Source organism: Centroberyx affinis, unplaced genomic scaffold, assembly GCF_046629955.1.
Source record: "Centroberyx affinis isolate AG114_WGS23_722 - 3 ecotype Tasmania unplaced genomic scaffold, CSIRO-AGI_Caff_v1 ptg002889l_1, whole genome shotgun sequence".
NCBI lineage: Eukaryota > Metazoa > Chordata > Actinopteri > Beryciformes > Berycidae > Centroberyx > Centroberyx affinis.
Genome location: NW_027281018.1, coordinates 111,354 through 129,298, shown reverse-complemented (window position 1 = coordinate 129,298; position 17,945 = coordinate 111,354). Strand labels below are relative to the sequence as shown.

General features: G+C 40.3%; 1 protein-coding gene across 1 annotated transcript in view; it reads left to right on the top strand.

Annotated features, from left to right (window-relative positions):
- The window catches only part of mtnr1bb (melatonin receptor 1Bb), a 31,433-nt gene extending 21,100 nt beyond the window's left edge, over positions 1–10,333 (top strand). Inside the window, exons 2-4 of the mRNA XM_071536536.1 lie at positions 8,566–8,684; positions 8,817–9,161; positions 9,911–10,333. Of these exons, the coding sequence (XP_071392637.1) occupies positions 8,566–8,684; positions 8,817–9,161; positions 9,911–10,333 (887 nt within the window). The remainder of the gene's footprint in view (positions 1–8,565; positions 8,685–8,816; positions 9,162–9,910) is intronic.
- Positions 10,334–17,945: the final 7,612 nt, after the last annotated feature.

Sequence of the window (17,945 nt, the reverse complement as noted above, 5' to 3'; positions counted from 1 at the left end):
TGTTGGAAGACAGGACAGAAGAGGTAACAGAGTCACAAAATAATCAGACATAATCAAAACAGAACAGAACAAAACAAAACAAAAAAGAGAAAACAAACCAACAAGTGGTGGTAGGAGCCGCAGGAGGTGTTTGTGACCGGAGCTCCACTGCAGATAACGAGAATGTGTAGTGGAGGGAGTAGAGGAGGGAGGGGCTAAGGAGCTTGAGATTTGAGATTTCTTGCTGGGCCCAACTGTGGCAGTCCCCAGACCCTGGGGAGGGGGCCTGCCAACTGTAGGACCCAGCCTACGTAAGTGTGTGCCAGACGGTGGGAGGACCCCCAGGCCCAGGGGAGGGAGTCCCCCTCACCACAGGGCACACAGCTTCGTTGATGTTATTTATTTATTTATTTTTATTTATTTATTTTATTATTATTATGATCACTATCATCATCAGTCTTAGCTTCACTCCCGCCCCTCCCTCTTGAGGATGTGAGGGCAGCACTTGCCAAACTGCAAGGTCTGTCTCGATGTGAAATGATGGGCAAAATTCGGGGGAGGCAGTGGGGCTACTGGTCTGTGGTAGAGATATAATCCAGCCGGCGGTGGTGGGGCGTGGAGTGGGGGTGTGGAAGGCGGAGTGGGTTGTATTGGAGGAGGTGGGGGTTGTGTTGTGGAGGGGGAGGAAGATGTTGAATGAGTGTGTGAGAGGGAGAGAGAGTGTGGCAGGTGTGCATGTCTATAATATTTATAACTATTATTATCGCCATCTCCTCCACAACTCTTAATAACAACAATAATAAAAAAATAATAATGGTAGTAATAATAATAACAGCAACAATAGTAATCAATAGTAATCAGCAGTGATCAATAGTAATAATGATAACATTACAAGAAATGACAAGAGCAGGGTGGAAAAAAAAATATATATTAAAAATACATAAATAAATAAAATAATAATACAATTAAAAAATAAAAATCATAATGATACTAACAATGATAGTATAATAGTAACAATAATAATAATAATAATATCACATAATATAATAAAAAAACATCATGAAAGACAAAAATATATATAATAATAATATAATAATAACTTATAAATATTATTGATAATAATAATCATAATAACAATATATTTGATTAGAAATGAAAAGAATATATAAGGAAATAGTAAGTAGTACACATAATAATAACGATGGTTTGCGGGAGAAGAGAGTGAGAAGAGAGAAAAAAAAAACATGAGGGAGGGATAGATTAGAGGGAGCTGGGGCGGGGGGGGGGGGGGGGGTCTGAATGTGTGTATATGTGTGTCGGGTGTATGTGTGTGATGCCTGTGTGTGTATGTCAGATTAAAAATTTGTAGGGATCACGGTGAGATCACATGAGGTCTGTTTAATATGAAGGGCCACGGTGTGACACAGTGCTCTTTTAAGGTCATTTTCTTGATACAGTAATAACCTGACCTGCTCCCAATCCATTAGAGACGGGCAACTTGACCTAACCGTACGCTAGGCAGCCTCGACGTGCCTTTTGTCTCTCTCTGTCTTTGTTGAGAGCGGACATATTCAACCTCTGAAAAACAGAGAAAAGAAGCAGAGGATAGGAGAGAAGGATTATCAGGTAGAGAGAGAGAGAGAGAGGAGGGCTACTGGGTCCGTATCCTTCAGACCTCACTTCCTTGGTTGAGGAATTTTGACAGCAGCTAAGTGAATAGACAAAATGAAGAATAGAGAGCGATGGGAGCAGTAGACAAGACTAAGAGGGTTGCCTTCCCCTTGTGGGGTCGGCTGGCCCAGACTGAGACTGACACGTATCACCAGGCAGTTGGCAGGGCAGTGGAGTGAGGAGACAGCTGGCATGGAGGAGCTCCAACATGGACAGACCTTTCTCTGGGCAGCTCCAGGGGAGACCACTGATGTACAGTGGAGATGACAGGATCACTTATTGCCTTGCCTACAAAACTATGGCAAAAAATATTCGTTCACATTTCTATCATCGGCTTGTTATCTCTCGTCTTCTTCCCTCTCCAACAACCCCATCCCCTGCTGACCTTTTATTTTTTGCCATCGTACTAATTTTCCATTTTCATTTGGCAACTTCCCTTGTTTGCTCCTCTCTACAAATCAAGTCAGGTATTGCTTTCTTTCTCTTTGGGTCATGTTAATCAATTTAACAGATTGAAGCAATGAGCCAAGGTGACAATCTCATTCTAAAGCAGTGGGGCTGTTAATGGTCCAGATCATGTCTTGTGGGAATTGTATTATTTACTCTCCTTAAATGAGATTGGCTCCCAACCTTTAACTCCACCAATCTTTCCACGCACAAACTAACAGCTTTTAACATGCCTGGCCTCTTTTCTTCCACATCACTCCCTTCTGGATTTGATCCCTGTTCCTGTCATCATTCCCTTCCCATCTTTTTTTTTTTTTTTTTCGTTCGTTCAGTGAAAACAAATTTAAATGCAAACAAGGCAAATCTTCCTGGCATGTCCTCCCACAGGAAAGACATTAAAAAAAGCAAATGAGGGGAAAATCATCACAATCTCTTCCCACAGGGCATTGCTCATAGACATGGAAGGAAAAAAACACTAAATCGTCTTCAGTTCTAATATTGTTTATTACAGTAATCATTCACCCATTCCTCTGACAAAGAAGATTACATTTCAATCAACATTTCTGTATGCATATGTGAACAACCTTGTTCATCCAAACTCCAGACTTAAGAACCATCCAGTCTACCGATTCAGCATCGAATGCAGCAGTGCAAAAATACTCTATTTATTGTGCCTGGTTTTTGTCATTTCCTTGTTGACTGATACGGCGAAACCCATCATAACTGCAAATTAAACTGAACACTTCAGACTGCGTCTGCATGCACCTTTCATATGTTGAATAACCTTCCGTCTGGAAATTCAAAACATTCAAGTGCTCTGAACATTTTATTGTTCCATTCCCAAGGGGTTCTGGGTAAGTGAGGTTGTACTGTAATCTAACTACAGTATGCACTGCTCACTGTGGTTCACTGTGGTTCTAAACCATGAAACAGGATTACCACATTTGAGCTTAGACTCTCATCTATGAATCATTACGAAATGTGATCATCATCATAATCCATGGCTTACTGAACAGATGGTTGAAATATTCTCACAGGTGTGTCAGTATGCACGTGTGTGTGTGTATGTGTGTGTGTGTGTGTGCAGCCCAGATGTTAAACACTTGTCTCCTGCTTTCGTCAAAATAACACTGCCTCTTATCAGGCTTACAGCCGAGAAAATGAAGCGGCCAGCTACTGCACACACACCCACACGCACGGACACATGCACACACACACACACACCAACAGAGACCCACATTTCCTGGATTTCTGCCAAATCAGTGCACGCGTGGCCATGGCAAGCTACTCGCTGCTAATCCATCCCACATGCATTAACAGCATTGCTTGATCAGTGAAGGTCAAACACAGCTACAGTATCTATCATCGAAAGGATTTAGTTTTTCATTTTTGTTGATACAGTATTTACATTTTGGTTCTTTACCCTACCATCGTTTTTATTTTTTGTGCTTTATGGCAGCACTGCTCACATGCCCACTATCACAAACAAACACAAATTCACTGCTTTACCTCTTGCATACACATTTAACACTCAGATTGACACTCAGATCTCCCACACTCACTCGCAATGATCACTCATATTTACAAATTTGACACCATGCACAGAACTTGCAGTCCTACTCATTGCCTCTCAAATACAATAAATGGCTCTCACATTTATTCTGAAAGTATTCAGGTAAACATTGATTACTCTCCTATTCACAATGATGAAATAAACACAAACACAATGTGGCAACACTTTATTTGAACTCTGGTTTAGTATGCGTATTTGCCTGCACAAGAGCCTCATAATAGCTATACAACATATTCATGAATACTAATTCAAACTTTATGTCAGCTTTGCTAAAGGTGTTTATGTAATACTTGTCATTTCTCATGTATTCTAATACCATGACAATGCAGTTGAACAGCATGTCAATTTATTGCACAACAATTTCAGAATATAAGTCTTCCTGATGATTGCTTTTTGAAAAGAAAACATGCCTTCGACAGTTTTGGGATAATGGTTTGAATAATTTGAAACCTTGTGCAGTAGCAGCAGCCAAACTGTCACAGTTCCAAATTCATATGCTGCGCTCATTGCAGTGTTGGAGGTAACTCAATTCAAAATGTAAATTGAAAATGAAGTTCACATAATTATCAGCGAGTCTTCCTTCTCAGTAATTTCTTACTCTAGATTGGATGAAGAACCTTTTTATGGCAAAATATTTCCAGCTTTTGAATTATGAAGATATGTGAATAGCTTCTGAATTAACTGAATTCAATGGGAGCCAACCCCATCACTGCTAGATTGGATTTAACCTCCTCTGACCTACTAACCTTAAAGGATTGTGTGTTTTTTCTTCTTTGGAACATAACATGTTTGCTGATGGCTGATTGATTCTTGCACACTCATAAGACTTATGAACCATTTTGAAGTTTTACTGTCTAATTTGATGTGGATGCCATAACTGCCCTAAACAAAATGATCTCATTCCCCTGGCAGGCTACTCGTTGCATAGAATCATTCCAAATTAGTGATAAATTGCCAAATGCAGTTGTTGACACAATCATTTCAAGGAACTAATATCAAACGTCAATAGTTGATGATCAAAAGGTTTAGCAATAATACTATTGCTTACTCTTACACTTTCATCCATCTGCTACAAATGTATTTTATCCATACAGCACATGAAGGTGCATTTGGCTGAAACCACTGGCTAATCAAGCATTAAACAAGGGGGAAATGTGCTGTGTTTGCACTGAATATCCGTTCAGTTTTAATGGTGAAAAACTAGCAGTGATCAATTGAATTTTGACTTGCCTTGAATCTCAAAGCCCTCTACTACAAAGGCTGCTGTGGCCTAAAGCTGAGATTACAGCACAAGCTGGAGTCTGATCTTTTTTGCTTTCTGTTTGGCCTATCTGTTTGTTGGTTTGTTGTGTGTGCATGTATACTTTTGTGTGTACGCATGAACAGCTTTGTGCACACCTGTGTGTAGGTTACATGCCTTATGTGTGTTGCTAAATCCATTTACAGTCCTAATCTTTTTATTGAAGTAGGGCACACACACACACACACACACACACACAGTTAATAATGAATAAGATCATTTCTACATTATCGTTTTGAAGGAGGCCTGTAATGAGAAGACCCCTATTAAGGTTTTAAGCTTGATATGTCATTCCCCTTTTCCTTGTGGAGTATTTACTTTCTCCCTGCTGCGCACATGGCATCCAATTTATATGCAGATACACGGGAAAGAATGAATAACATTTGATTGTGTGGTCTTATCAGGCCATAATTAAACGTGCCGTAGTGCATTTGCCATGATCCAGACAATAGCGATCATTACATTCTTAAACATGTCCAACACTATAAAGCCTTACTAACAAAGCTGCCATGTGTAGTTCAGAAAGCCTGTTCAACAATGTATTCCAACAAGATGTTATATGTCTATCACAAGATCTCAACGGCAAATACTTTTCTGATTGTGGAGCAGCATTAGAGGCAGCATTTTCCATCACGATCAATGAAATACCAAGTGATGGAATTTCCCACAGTACAACAGAGATACTTGTAGAATTTATTCCAAGGGTAAAGTATTCTTACTTGCTGCTGGTTGCCCACAGCCTGATAAAACAATTAATGTTTTTGTTTCCAAGTGACTGTGTGTGCCGCAGCAAGAGAGGGTTACGTCTCTGTAAAGGCAAAATACAAAGTCTCATTATGATCATTTAAGTTCAAAACAATAACCTCAGTACATTTACTATGGATTTGTGTTTTAATATGAAAAACTGATGTCTACTATTCTGGTATTCACAATGTCAATTAAAGTAGAGCCATTGATTTTCTTTTTTTTTTTTTTTTTAAGTTAACAGTGTAGTTACGTTGCTCCTGGGTTCTCAAACAGAAAAGCAAATGTTGAGAATTTATACCGCTCATAAAGGAAAGCAAGTGCAACAATAACCAATTTGCCACATTTGAGCCTGGTATTGGGATATCATTCCCCAGACTGAAGCGATACATAGGCCTGATATAATTTTACGCACCAGTATAATACCCTGTGAACCGTTTCAGTGTTATAAAGTGGATAAATGAGAGCAAATTCAATTTCCAGCATTGTAGCTTTCATCATGGAAGTTCACATTCCAAGCCTAATAAGTCTCAGGTGACAGATTTTAGATGCAGAACAACAAAGCCTGGGCATGGATTCTAAATACTGCCAAAAGAAAGTGTTCCAAAGCATAATAGAGCCAATTGAGATACAGCCAACTTTTGGAATTCGCACCCTTATGTTGCTGGTATAATAAAAAGACACTCCCTGGAAAGTGTTTTGAGACACATAATCGGTGCTCTGACTCCATACAACTTTTGTATGGGCTCTTTCAGAACACTAATAAAATGACTGCTGCTTTGAAACACTTGTCCAGGCACTCTTAAATTGTTGACACTTTTCTTGAGGTGTCTAGACCCTGTGTGCCATTTTTCGTTTTCTCTATTCACAGCATGCTCACCCCTCAGCAGGGCACTAGTTTGTTGGATGGTGTACCAAAAATCCAAGATGTTTTTTTTTTTTTTTTTTCTAAGATTGATTGTAGTTTTAAAAATGACATGTACATATGTATTGTGAACGAAATCAATACATCACCGCCCCTTTAATTGGGTTTACCTTCAGGGCTCTGTTTTTGTGTATCAATGGCACACGACACAAAGCGCAGTCAAAGGAGCACAGTGCAAGCACACAGGGCGTGGTGACTGCTTTATGGTAATATTGTCCAGAGGCGTGTGGTGCACCGGCGGTGCAGTTGGAAACAGGGTTGGATTAGGGGGAATACATTATCAGTAGGTGTGGTTGGCCTGGCTTCAATCATGACCAATCAAATGACCTCTTTTCCTTCCCTTTAAATGCAGTGCGCTCTACTCTATGACACTCTGACAATTTTGTGATGGCAGTGAGCAGTCTGGAGCGGTTCCGCCACAAAAGCTTCTCCCAAGAGGAAATTGATGTCCTTGTGCGGGAGTTGCAGAGTCGCCACGAGCGAATATGTGTTGCTGTGGTCCTAGGAGAACGGTTACCCAATGTAGGAAACGGTTCAATGATATTAGGCGAAGAGCCAAACAGAAGTTGGCGGTGAACCGCAGGGACAGTTTGGCTACAGGAGGGGGCCATCCACCAGCCAGTCTCTGACATCTATAGAGGATGCAGCCGCCTCCACAATCCCCACTGTGCCATGATGCATACTGACAGTTCTGTGTTGGATGACAATCATTCACACCACTGCCACATGTGTTTATGGTTGAAATGAAAAATGTCTTATTTTTTCCTGCTTGAGGGATTTTATTCAAAGTTAAATTGGCCAACATCATCCACAAAAAGGGTTGGTAAGCTTTTGAATAGGATCTGTCAATGTGTGCGTCGCTTGGTAAAAACATGAAAATAACATGGCTGCGCTTTGTGCCATGCACTCTCGTGGTCTGAGTGCAAATCCCCATGAAGGCATGGTCAGACTATATGCACCAAACTGCTCAAAGATTTACTTTGTCTCTCATTCACATTGAAAAACACGTGAAGGGTGAATAAAAAACATATTTCCCAGTTGCAAGGCAATTTCACATCATCCAATTATCCCTAAATTATCCAATTTTATACAACACTGCTCTAGCAGAGTACAAAAAAAAAGCAAAGACGAGATGCAGCGTGGCTATGACGTACAACTATAGATGATACCGTTATGCACATAATGACTTAATAGATGATTCAAGTTAACTTAGCTGGCAACTAGCATGCTAGTAGATTGGCAACTACTGTAGCTACCACTCAGCATTGCATATAGCATCGCAACCGAGTAGCTAGTTAGCTATTACTGACTGTCCATGATAATCCTAGGTGCCCACGTTGTGCACTTAATTTAAAAAGTGGAAAAGTATTGTGACCAATCTAACATTCTCCTGACCAAAGAAATTATACATGCAACACAAATCACAAATCATTTCTATTTCCGATTTTCATGCATGATGCTAAATTGAATCCAGGTTAGCCACTAAGTAGATGTCCACCATATCACATGTGACATGCTTTTCATCATGAAAAGCAAAGTGTGACTGGGCTGTAATTCTTGACACCAGAAGTGCACTGCGCTGCTTGATCGTTATTAACACATCCCCTACTGCGCCTCTCCTCCCACGTAGACGCAGTGAAGTTCATCGCAAGTCACCAAAACATCAAATGGGCACAGTCGAGAAAACTGTGCGGCTGACAAAAATGCTGTTTTGCCGGCGCAAAGCCCCGCCGCCATCCGCCATGCATATCACATAAATAGAGCCCTCAGTCTCATCGCGACTTGCTGGTTAGATGTTATGTATTCTTGTTAAACAATATTAATTGCAGTGTTGCGAGACACTCTTCCAACAATCTGGTGCAGGTAATTTACCAGATTGCACCAGATGCAAGGACTGAGACTCTCTCTCTCTGTCTTCCTCTCCAGGTAATGTGTTTGTGGTGAGTTTGGCGTTTGCTGACCTTGTGGTGGCATTCTACCCCTACCCACTGGTTCTCTATGCTCTCTTCCATGACGGATGGTCACTGGGAAACACCCAATGCATGGTGAGACCTCATTATCTATGTTTCTGTGTACCACCAACTATACACCAGTAACATCCCCAACCCCCACCCCCCAACCACACACACACACTCTCACACACAAACACACCTCTCTCTTTCTCTCCCTCTGTACAGGTCAGTGGCTTCCTTATGGGGCTAAGTGTCATTGGTTCCATCTTCAACATCACTGGGATTGCAGTAAACAGGTACTGCTACATCTGTCACTCATTCTCCTACGGTCGGCTATACAGCTATCGCAACACTCTGCTGTTTGTTGCCTTAATCTGGCTGCTCACAGTAGTGGCCATTGTCCCAAATTTCTTCGTTGGGTCCCTGCGCTATGACCCGCGGGTCTACTCCTGCACCTTCGCCCAGAACGTCAGCAGCTCCTACACAGTGGCGGTGGTGGTGGTTCATTTCCTGGTTCCCATCGCAGTGGTGACTTTCTGTTATCTACGCATCTGGGTGCTTGTGATACAGGTCAGTCCTCTGCTTTCATTTCTCCCCACAATTATTAATATCTTTTCAGGTTTGCAAAAGGTATTAATGGTTTAAATAGTGTAACAAAGGTAACCAAATGTAACCGTAAACAAGTAAACATGCTGGCCCCCACAAATGATGCAGGCATCCCTTGGGCCAATCAGCAACAGAATACATCATCCCAACATCCGACTTCCATCAAAATCAGACCGGTGGTCCAGAATTGAAGGCCTTTCAAAGTTTGAAATTTTGACCTTTAATTATAGCGCCTTCATTAGGCCTATCAGCGTAATTTTTTAAATGACAGAACATGGTGCTAAAATGCATCATCACTCCAAGTTTCATTAAAATTAGACCAATGGTGTCTGAACTATCACGTTTGTGTTTAAAATTTTGACCTTTGATTATAGCCCAATCAGTGTCATTTTTTTAACACTGGAACACAGTGTGAAGATACATCATCTCTTCAAGTTTCATCAAAATCAGACCAGTGGTGTCTGAGATATCACCTGAGATATCACGTCGACAGACATGGACAGAGCCCGATCCATGGATGTTTGTTTGAATGCGTGTGTGTGTGTCTTTTTCTGTGTGTCTGTTTCTGTGTGTTTGTGTGTGTGTGTGTGTATGTGTGTGTGTGTGTGTGTGTGTGTGAGTGAGAGAGAGAGAGAGAGAGAGAGAGAGAGAGAGTAATCTTCTGGCATCATTTGTAGCCTGATTCCTACCGAATCTGTTTTCATCTTGTACAGGTGCGACGCAAAGTGAAGACTGATGAGACCCCTCGCCTCAGACCCAGTGACTTACGGAATTTCATTACCATGTTTGTGGTCTTTGTGCTGTTTGCCATCTGCTGGGCTCCACTTAACCTGATTGGCTTAGCGGTGGCCATAGACCCGCCCCGCGTGGCCCCTCACATCCCTGAGTGGCTTTTCGTGGTCAGCTACTTCATGGCCTATTTCAACAGCTGTCTGAATGCCATCATCTATGGCTTACTCAATAGGAATTTCAGGAACGAGTACAAACGCATCGTCACCTCTGTCTGGGTGACTCGGCTCTTTGTGACAGAGACATCGCGAGCCGCCACGGATGGCAGGAGCGTGAGGAGCAAAGCCTCACCAGCACCTCCGCTCAACAACAATGAGTCAGTCAGAGATCGCATTAACAAAGAATGAAATCTCAACTTTGAACTCTGGATCTTTGGGCCTGTCAAAGGGTAATTCCTGTTTTTATGTGACATCCAGATGGTTAAGAGTAGTCCTAAGAACCAGGTGAAACTGGAACACATGGCTTGGTTCTCTAGTGACTGACACACACACATTAGTACAGGGAGAAGTTTAACATGTTTATTTTTGGGAAATATTTTTTTATCATTCATCAGGAAACGTTATAATTAATATAGTGTGTTCTTGACAATGAATGTGGATGATTCTGCATTTAGCATTAGCAGTGGCTAAATGTTGCACATGTTGGCATGGCCATGGAGAACCGAGCCATGCATTACAGTTTCATCTAGATCATAGGACTACTCAGACAAAAAAAACCCAACAACAATCTGACTATTACATTAAAAACGGAATATCCTTTAATGTCCTGCAGACTCGTATGTCAGCAAACTAGGTAACCATGGATGAAGACACACCTCTCTTAAGGACTAGTAAATCAATACACGTAACTTTAAAAGCCTCAAATGTAATAGCTCACTTCACCTGAATGCTGGATCAGCAGTTTCAGTGGAGATAAAGTATAATGTCAGTCTGACTTTCATATGATGTCAATCTGATGGGGTTGGATATGGTGACAACAATATAGCGAGAATTGCACACTAAGCCTAAAAGTGGCAATAGCATAATGCTGCCTGGTCTGACCCTCGTACACCGCAAAGAGCAAGCAACAGATCATTTTGAAGGTAATAATGCTTAATGAATTTAGGGCACAACAGTTAGTAACAGATAATACGGTAACACTTTATAATAACCATCATTAATAAATGGTAAATTGATAGTTAATTAAACTTTAGTTAATAGTTATTTTACTGTTAACAAACAATGAAATGATCATTAATAATGGTTACTAATTATTAGTAATGATATAATTTATGTTATTTTATTATTCGTTTGTGTAATATAAAATCATTTGTTTATAAATTATATATTGTATCATAGCTGATAAAAGACGGTAAAAAGGGTAAAAAGCTATGATACAATATATAATTTATAAACAAATGATTTTATATTACACAAATGAATGATAAAATAACATAAATTATAGCATTACTAATAATTAGTAAACATTATTAATGATCATTTCATTGTTTGGTAACAGTAAAATAACTATTAACTAAAGTTTAATTAACTATCAATTTACCATTTATTAATGATGGTTATTATAAAGTGTTTCTGATAATACAAAGTAAACTAGAGTTTTCATGGCCAAAACTTTTGAAAAAGTCCCAGAACTAATGTTGTGTTTGACATAGCAGGTGGAGGAAGCCTAGCTATGTACCATTGCTGCTGTATCCATTGTAGTACATGTCAGCTAATTTTCTACTTCCTAGTTTCGACCACTACTGTGCCAACTTTTGCCAATTGCAACATAAGTCACAGTGTAGATCCATGTTATCTTTCGGCAAAAGTAAGCTTTTCTATGGTGTGCCAGACTACATTCTGGAATAAGGCAGCGATGATGTTTTTCTCCTGCTCAAACGCAAGGCGCAGCAGTGAGCCTCGCTTGTAACGGACAGAGCAAGAGCTCAAAGGGCAAGCAACCTGCAAACTGGCTGATTAGCGTTAGTGAGCTAACCTGAAGTAAAAAAAGGGGATGTTGTTGAAAATAAAAATGGACAACATTAGCGATAATAAAAAAAAATTAATTTGTGCAAAAAGACTGGAAACTGCATCAAAGCGTGTCCGGAATTGGACACTGCATTTCACATTGTGTGCCATCATGTGGGATTTTGCAGGAAATGTGCTGGATTATATTACAGCACAAAAAACTATTCTGGTATAACGGTATAGTTTCAACTTCACGTTAGCTTACCTCATGTGAGTGCATATTCGCTGTTATCAAGTGCTGTTATCGAGTGCTGTTATTGGTCCTTATCCTTCTTTTTCTCTTCAAAACAAACGCATAAGGAGCGAAGCCAGGGAGGGGGAGCGGGCAACATCCATTATGCAACAGGAAACAATCAGGTTTCCGGGAAGTTTGGTCTTAATTTTGAGAAACAAAAAAATAATTTGAAGGTTGGCAATAATAAATGGAGTTCAATTGAGTAATATTCCTGCTAGCTTTACAAAACATAACTATGGCAGGTAGTGAAAGTAACGTGACTTGCCAGAGCTACACTCTCAGCTCATCTGCCTAACTCTGGGACACCAGGTGGGTCCTGGAAGTGTTTGTGAAAACAATTATTGACCATGACATAAAGTACTTTTTGAGCAGTATCCTTGTACCATAATAAGTCAAAGGAATGCTGGGCTCTAGCCCCCTGTGACCCTAAAAAGAAATAAGCAGGTAAAGAAATTAGAGTATGGACTGTACAACTCTATCGGTTCCTCCTTTTGGACTAATGATGTGAGCTGGAAGTCTTTGGCAGTGGCGACTTTTTTCATTTTGAAATATTTATGCAAATTTTAGCTTTTACATTTTTTATAGTTAATTTCTCTATAAAAATCTAATTCAGAAATCACAAGGGACATATTCTGTTGCTTTCTCTTTAACAAAAATCAAGTGTACATTACAGAGTGGAGGGATCTATTAGGGGTTAAACTGTCACTTAATTTGATACAAGTGACTTTTATTGTCTTTCTTATTTGTTTGAACTGTATTTGGGGAGATGTAGATTGCTGTGAAGGTTGTTCATATATTCTCAGCTCAGGGTGCCTGCCAAACATTTAATGGTGTAGTAAAACTGTCAGAAACACTTGCAATTTCCTTAATTAATTGAGAGGAGGAAGACTGAATACAATTCAAAAGTATCTTCTTTTGTAAATTAGCGTCAGTGTGGTTTTTAATTGTGGTGTATTGTCATTGGAGATGTATTCAAAAAGATAATATTTTTTCTGATATCCAAAGTTCATCTACTACTTACATTAACCCACACAATTAACTGTTTCAGCCAAATAACAAGAGTATTTTATTATTGGGTTATAGTTAACCTGCTCGCTCTACCCCTACTTCCATTAACATTACAGTTGCAAAGTGCATCTAAAACACCCTCAGAAGTCTTCTGTATATGTTTGCATGTGAACTGCATCACTGCAAATACTTGTAGTTGTCTGTGTTGTATAGCATGGTGCTAACATAGACCTCTCAAGCGTGACGTAATTTTTCGGCCCAAATAAGGGATTCCAGATCTCACCCTCTGTCAGTCTAACGTGAAAAGTGATGGGGGTGTAAAATGATTGCCTTTAACTACGTCCAACGCTAGTATTGACTATTTCCTCCTCCATTATGCTATTCTTTATTTGCTGAGATAGAAGCTGCTATGAAAACAAAAATTGCTAGCCATACTTCCAGCATTTTGTGGCTTTGTGAAGCAAGGATAACATAGACCGTAAGGAGGATAATGTAACGTCCTGCCCATGATTGTTAGCAAAATAACAACATTACCAATAGTAAGGGATGCAAGCCTCAAAGCCATGATATACTCTACATGTATCTAGAATACTCATGTATGATAAAGGAGAAGAAGAAAACAGATGCATGATCATTGTAAGTAGAGGAGGAACATTTGGGAGTGATTTAGCGTGCAGAGGATGTAGGGGATATGGGGGGGAGCGTTTGTTGAAGAGATGAGTTGCAGGTCAATAAAAGGAGTGACTCTGTTGTCCTGACAGTGGTGGGGAGGGAAGAGTGATGGCCAGGTCGCTGCAGGGAAGGGAGAGCTAAGGAGAAATAATTTCCAAGTAAAAACTGAAATGCAAGAGTGACATCATTATTGTAGCTTGGAACAAACAAAAACTCAAACCTCTGGAGAGTGTTTTAGATGCACTTGGGGGGAAATGGGAGCAAAGAGTTTGGTTTAAATTAAAGAAATGGACATAGCTAGGTTAGGTTTATACTGTATGTAAAGTTATTGCTGGCCATGAAGGATGAGGAGAAAAACCTTTATTTTAACACTGGTGTTGTCCTTTGAGATCTTATTTCATTTGAAAGTACTGCCTTACACGTAATACAATAGTGTCAAATTTCAAATGCCACCGGCAAGTGCCAAATTGTCTAGTAAAAACAAATCCATCCAGCAAACTTGGTTTGTCTCCATACTGCTTCTTTTTATGTATTCAGGACAATGGTCTATAGACAGGTTTCTCTGCAACATCACAGCAGGAGTGCACTCAGACCTGGGGCAGGAGACGCAATTGCCAAAGCAAGAGTACAATCAAATATTATCTTTTCCTCCTCTGTTTTGTATGTGTCCTACGGTAAAATTATGTAACTATGTTCATTTATGTTCCTAATGCTTGCTGTCTTAGTGTTAGTCATTTTACTTTTAGGTCTATTTATCCATGCTTCCCAACATGAAAGCTTGCTTGCCAGCTTAAATTTATCTCAAATTAAACATTATCTGTAAATTAAATAAACAATTACATATTACAGACAGAGATGAAGTTCTTTGTCCTATATAATCACACAAGGAAATACGCAGTGAAGGGCATCACCCGTCCTTTGTTTTTTATTGGCAGAGGAAAGCCAAGGTCTGTGTGTGGTACTAATCATTTTGAGTGCAGTGCTTTAAGAGGTGACACACCCCAGAATTTCTGTATTATACTGTTCCAGGCCCTTTAGCACCCACTCCAGCCCCAACCCCCCATGTATGGAAGCGTACAGTTAGCTATATTAAAATGTTAATGTAAATTGGAAAATTTAAATTCAATCCCACAATAACATTTTCATTTTCCATTTTTGGATGAATTGGCAAATTAGACGGTATGTAAGTGATCAGCTATGGCCGAGTCATTAAAGCGACCAGATAGGTTGCCAGATTAGATGCAGTGTCCATAAGTGTAATGCGTGAATGTGAATAAGTGCATCTCATATTCACAGTTGAGATACGCACACTTAGTGCAGGGATTTATTGCAAAATTGTGAGTCGGTTGAGTCCATATAATATGCTAACTATTAAAAGGCTATCATATAATTGGAAATATGGCACAGCTTTTATGCCTATTTGATCTATGTTATGTTTGTCTTTAGGCATGTAGAATTTAAAATTTCTGGAAATTAAAGGTAAGTGCCTTTAATTTAATTAAGACTCTTAAAGGGTGTGTCACATATCAGGCGAGTCATACGAGTATCTTGCCTCATGTAGTTTTTGCCTTGACTGAAGGCATAGACGCACAACTTAAGTGTGCCAACTCTGAATCAGAGCCAAAGTGTCTTCTTCTCTGACTTTCAAACCTCATTTTTTTTAAGTGTTATTACTTGGTTATGTAACAATAATCATCTCACTGGAAAGGATGCAATACTGATCATATTCCGTGTAAAGTATCTTTGCATAGATGAAGGTGAAACGATAACACCATGATAGTAAACCTCAGGAACATAATTGTATGCACTTACATTATACTGCTGTAGGAAAAATTATGACAAATCACAGAAAAAGTGATATGTAGTTTTAGCTTCTCACAGGCAGAGACACTGAGCATGCGATTTTTCTGCCCCAGGGTTGTGTGCGCACCTCCTAATGTTTACAAACAAGAAACCAGTCTATACATTTGAAACTGTGAATATGGAAACATTAATGAAATATCTTTTTAAAAAGAATGTTTGCAAAGCACAAATTTTTGTCATCTGATGAATATTTACACTCAGTGGCAACTTTATTAGCTGCACCTATCTAGTACCAGGTAGGACCCCTGTTTGCCTCCAGAACAGCCTGAATTCTTCGTGGCACGAATTCAACAAGATGCTGGAAGTGTTACACAGGGGTCCCGGTCCACGCTGACTTGTTTTCGGCGGCACATTCACGCTGGGGAGGTGGGGGTCATAAACAGGGAGGTGTACCTGATGAAGTGCGGCAACTGAGTGTATATCTTTGTGTCATAAATGGCTCTTGTGAAAAATTATATTGTAATGTTTTGTTATTATTCTGGTGCAAAGAACCACCAAATTATACAGGACGTTGATTAGAAAAGGCATTTAGTACGTGAGGTTGATTGAACTGCCTTTGAATCTAAGGCATTTAGCCAAGTGACTGCTGTGTCCTGATAAATGTCAAGTGTTCCAGAGGCTGTGTGAATGTGCATGCTTGTCTGTTGTTATTTATGTCCAATGTTTATTGACAAAAATTCACTGAAAGAAGCAGTACACAATGCACAGAGGATGGCAACATGAACCAAAGGTATTAATATAGAATGTAATGGAATTTGACATTTCAAAACTCAGTTAGCTTGGTTGTGACACTAAGTCTCATCAAAATGAACTTTGTGTAAAACAAAAAAAAAAAAAAAGAAATGCATTGTGTGTACATATTTTCTTCTAAAATAAAATACTATGGACAATAAAAGTTGATTGATATATCATACTCTGTGATATTTGCTCATTCATGCACTTGTGAAATCATTATTCCCAAATATATCACCCCCACAACAATGATACAAGGCAAACAATAAAGATGAAGTAAGTTTCTTGAGTCGTGCCACCATGGTGAAGGTGGACAGGCAGGTGGAAGACACTGATGGAGTTCAGTTTGGACTTCCTCCTCTCCTCCAGAACCTCCTGTGTGTCCAGGCTCAGCCTTCTGACAGAACTAGACTTTTTAACCAGTTTCTTGAGCCGGCCAGCATCCCCCACCATGATGTTGCTTCCCCGGCACAGCGCACTGGCCACTATGGACCGGTACAATAGTAGCCAGTTGCACATGTTGAATGATTTTAGCCTCCTCAAGAACAGTCTACTCTGTCCTTTCTTGTAGAGTGCATATGCGTGGTCAGACGAGTCCAGTGTTTTGTTGATGTGGACCTCCAAGAACTTGTGGGACTGCACCACATCCATATCCTCTCTCTGGATGGCGACAGGTGTCAGTGGCCTCTTGCTCCTTTGGACCTCCACTACCAGCTCCTACTGACGTTGAGTTGCAGGTGGTTCTCGCAATACATGGAAAAACTCTCCACCAGACTCCTACACTCCTCCTCGGCCGCACTAATACATCCCACAAATGAGGAGTGATCAGAGAAATTCTGAAGGTGGCACAACTCAGAGTTGAATCTGAAGCCTGAGGTGTAGAGAGTGAACAGGAAAGTTGACAGTAATGTCCTCTGGCATGCCCCTGGGTTGCTTAGCACCGTGTCTGACACACTGCTTTGGAGGTGAAGGAACTGTGGCCCGCCGGTGACGTAATCTGTAATACAGGATGGCTTTGGCACCATAGCTTTGTTCACCTGCATCGCTCTTGCGCTTATCCTTAAGCAGGGGCAGGATGGTGTTAAAAGCTCATGTTAAAAGAACATGATTTTCACCATGTCCCAGCAGATTGGAGTAAGCCATGTGCAGAAGGTCGCAACATTGAGGACAGGAAAAGGTGAGGCGCCCTCCTCAGGCTCAGGAATAGGTTGAATTAGTGTTGGAGAACCTCTAGCTGGCTGGTATATGCTTTTAAACCCCTGGGGCTAATGCCATGAGCAGAGGTCTTCTTGTTGTCAGCCATGTTGCCTTCATTTGGGGAGAAGAAAGACAGAAAAGGGGTAAGAAGCATATGAAGGAACACGGTAAGCAGAGGCAGGCTGGGTCACATTATGGCCTGCCTGCTGAGCTGGCGGATGGGGAATGAAATTTTAACTCACATTT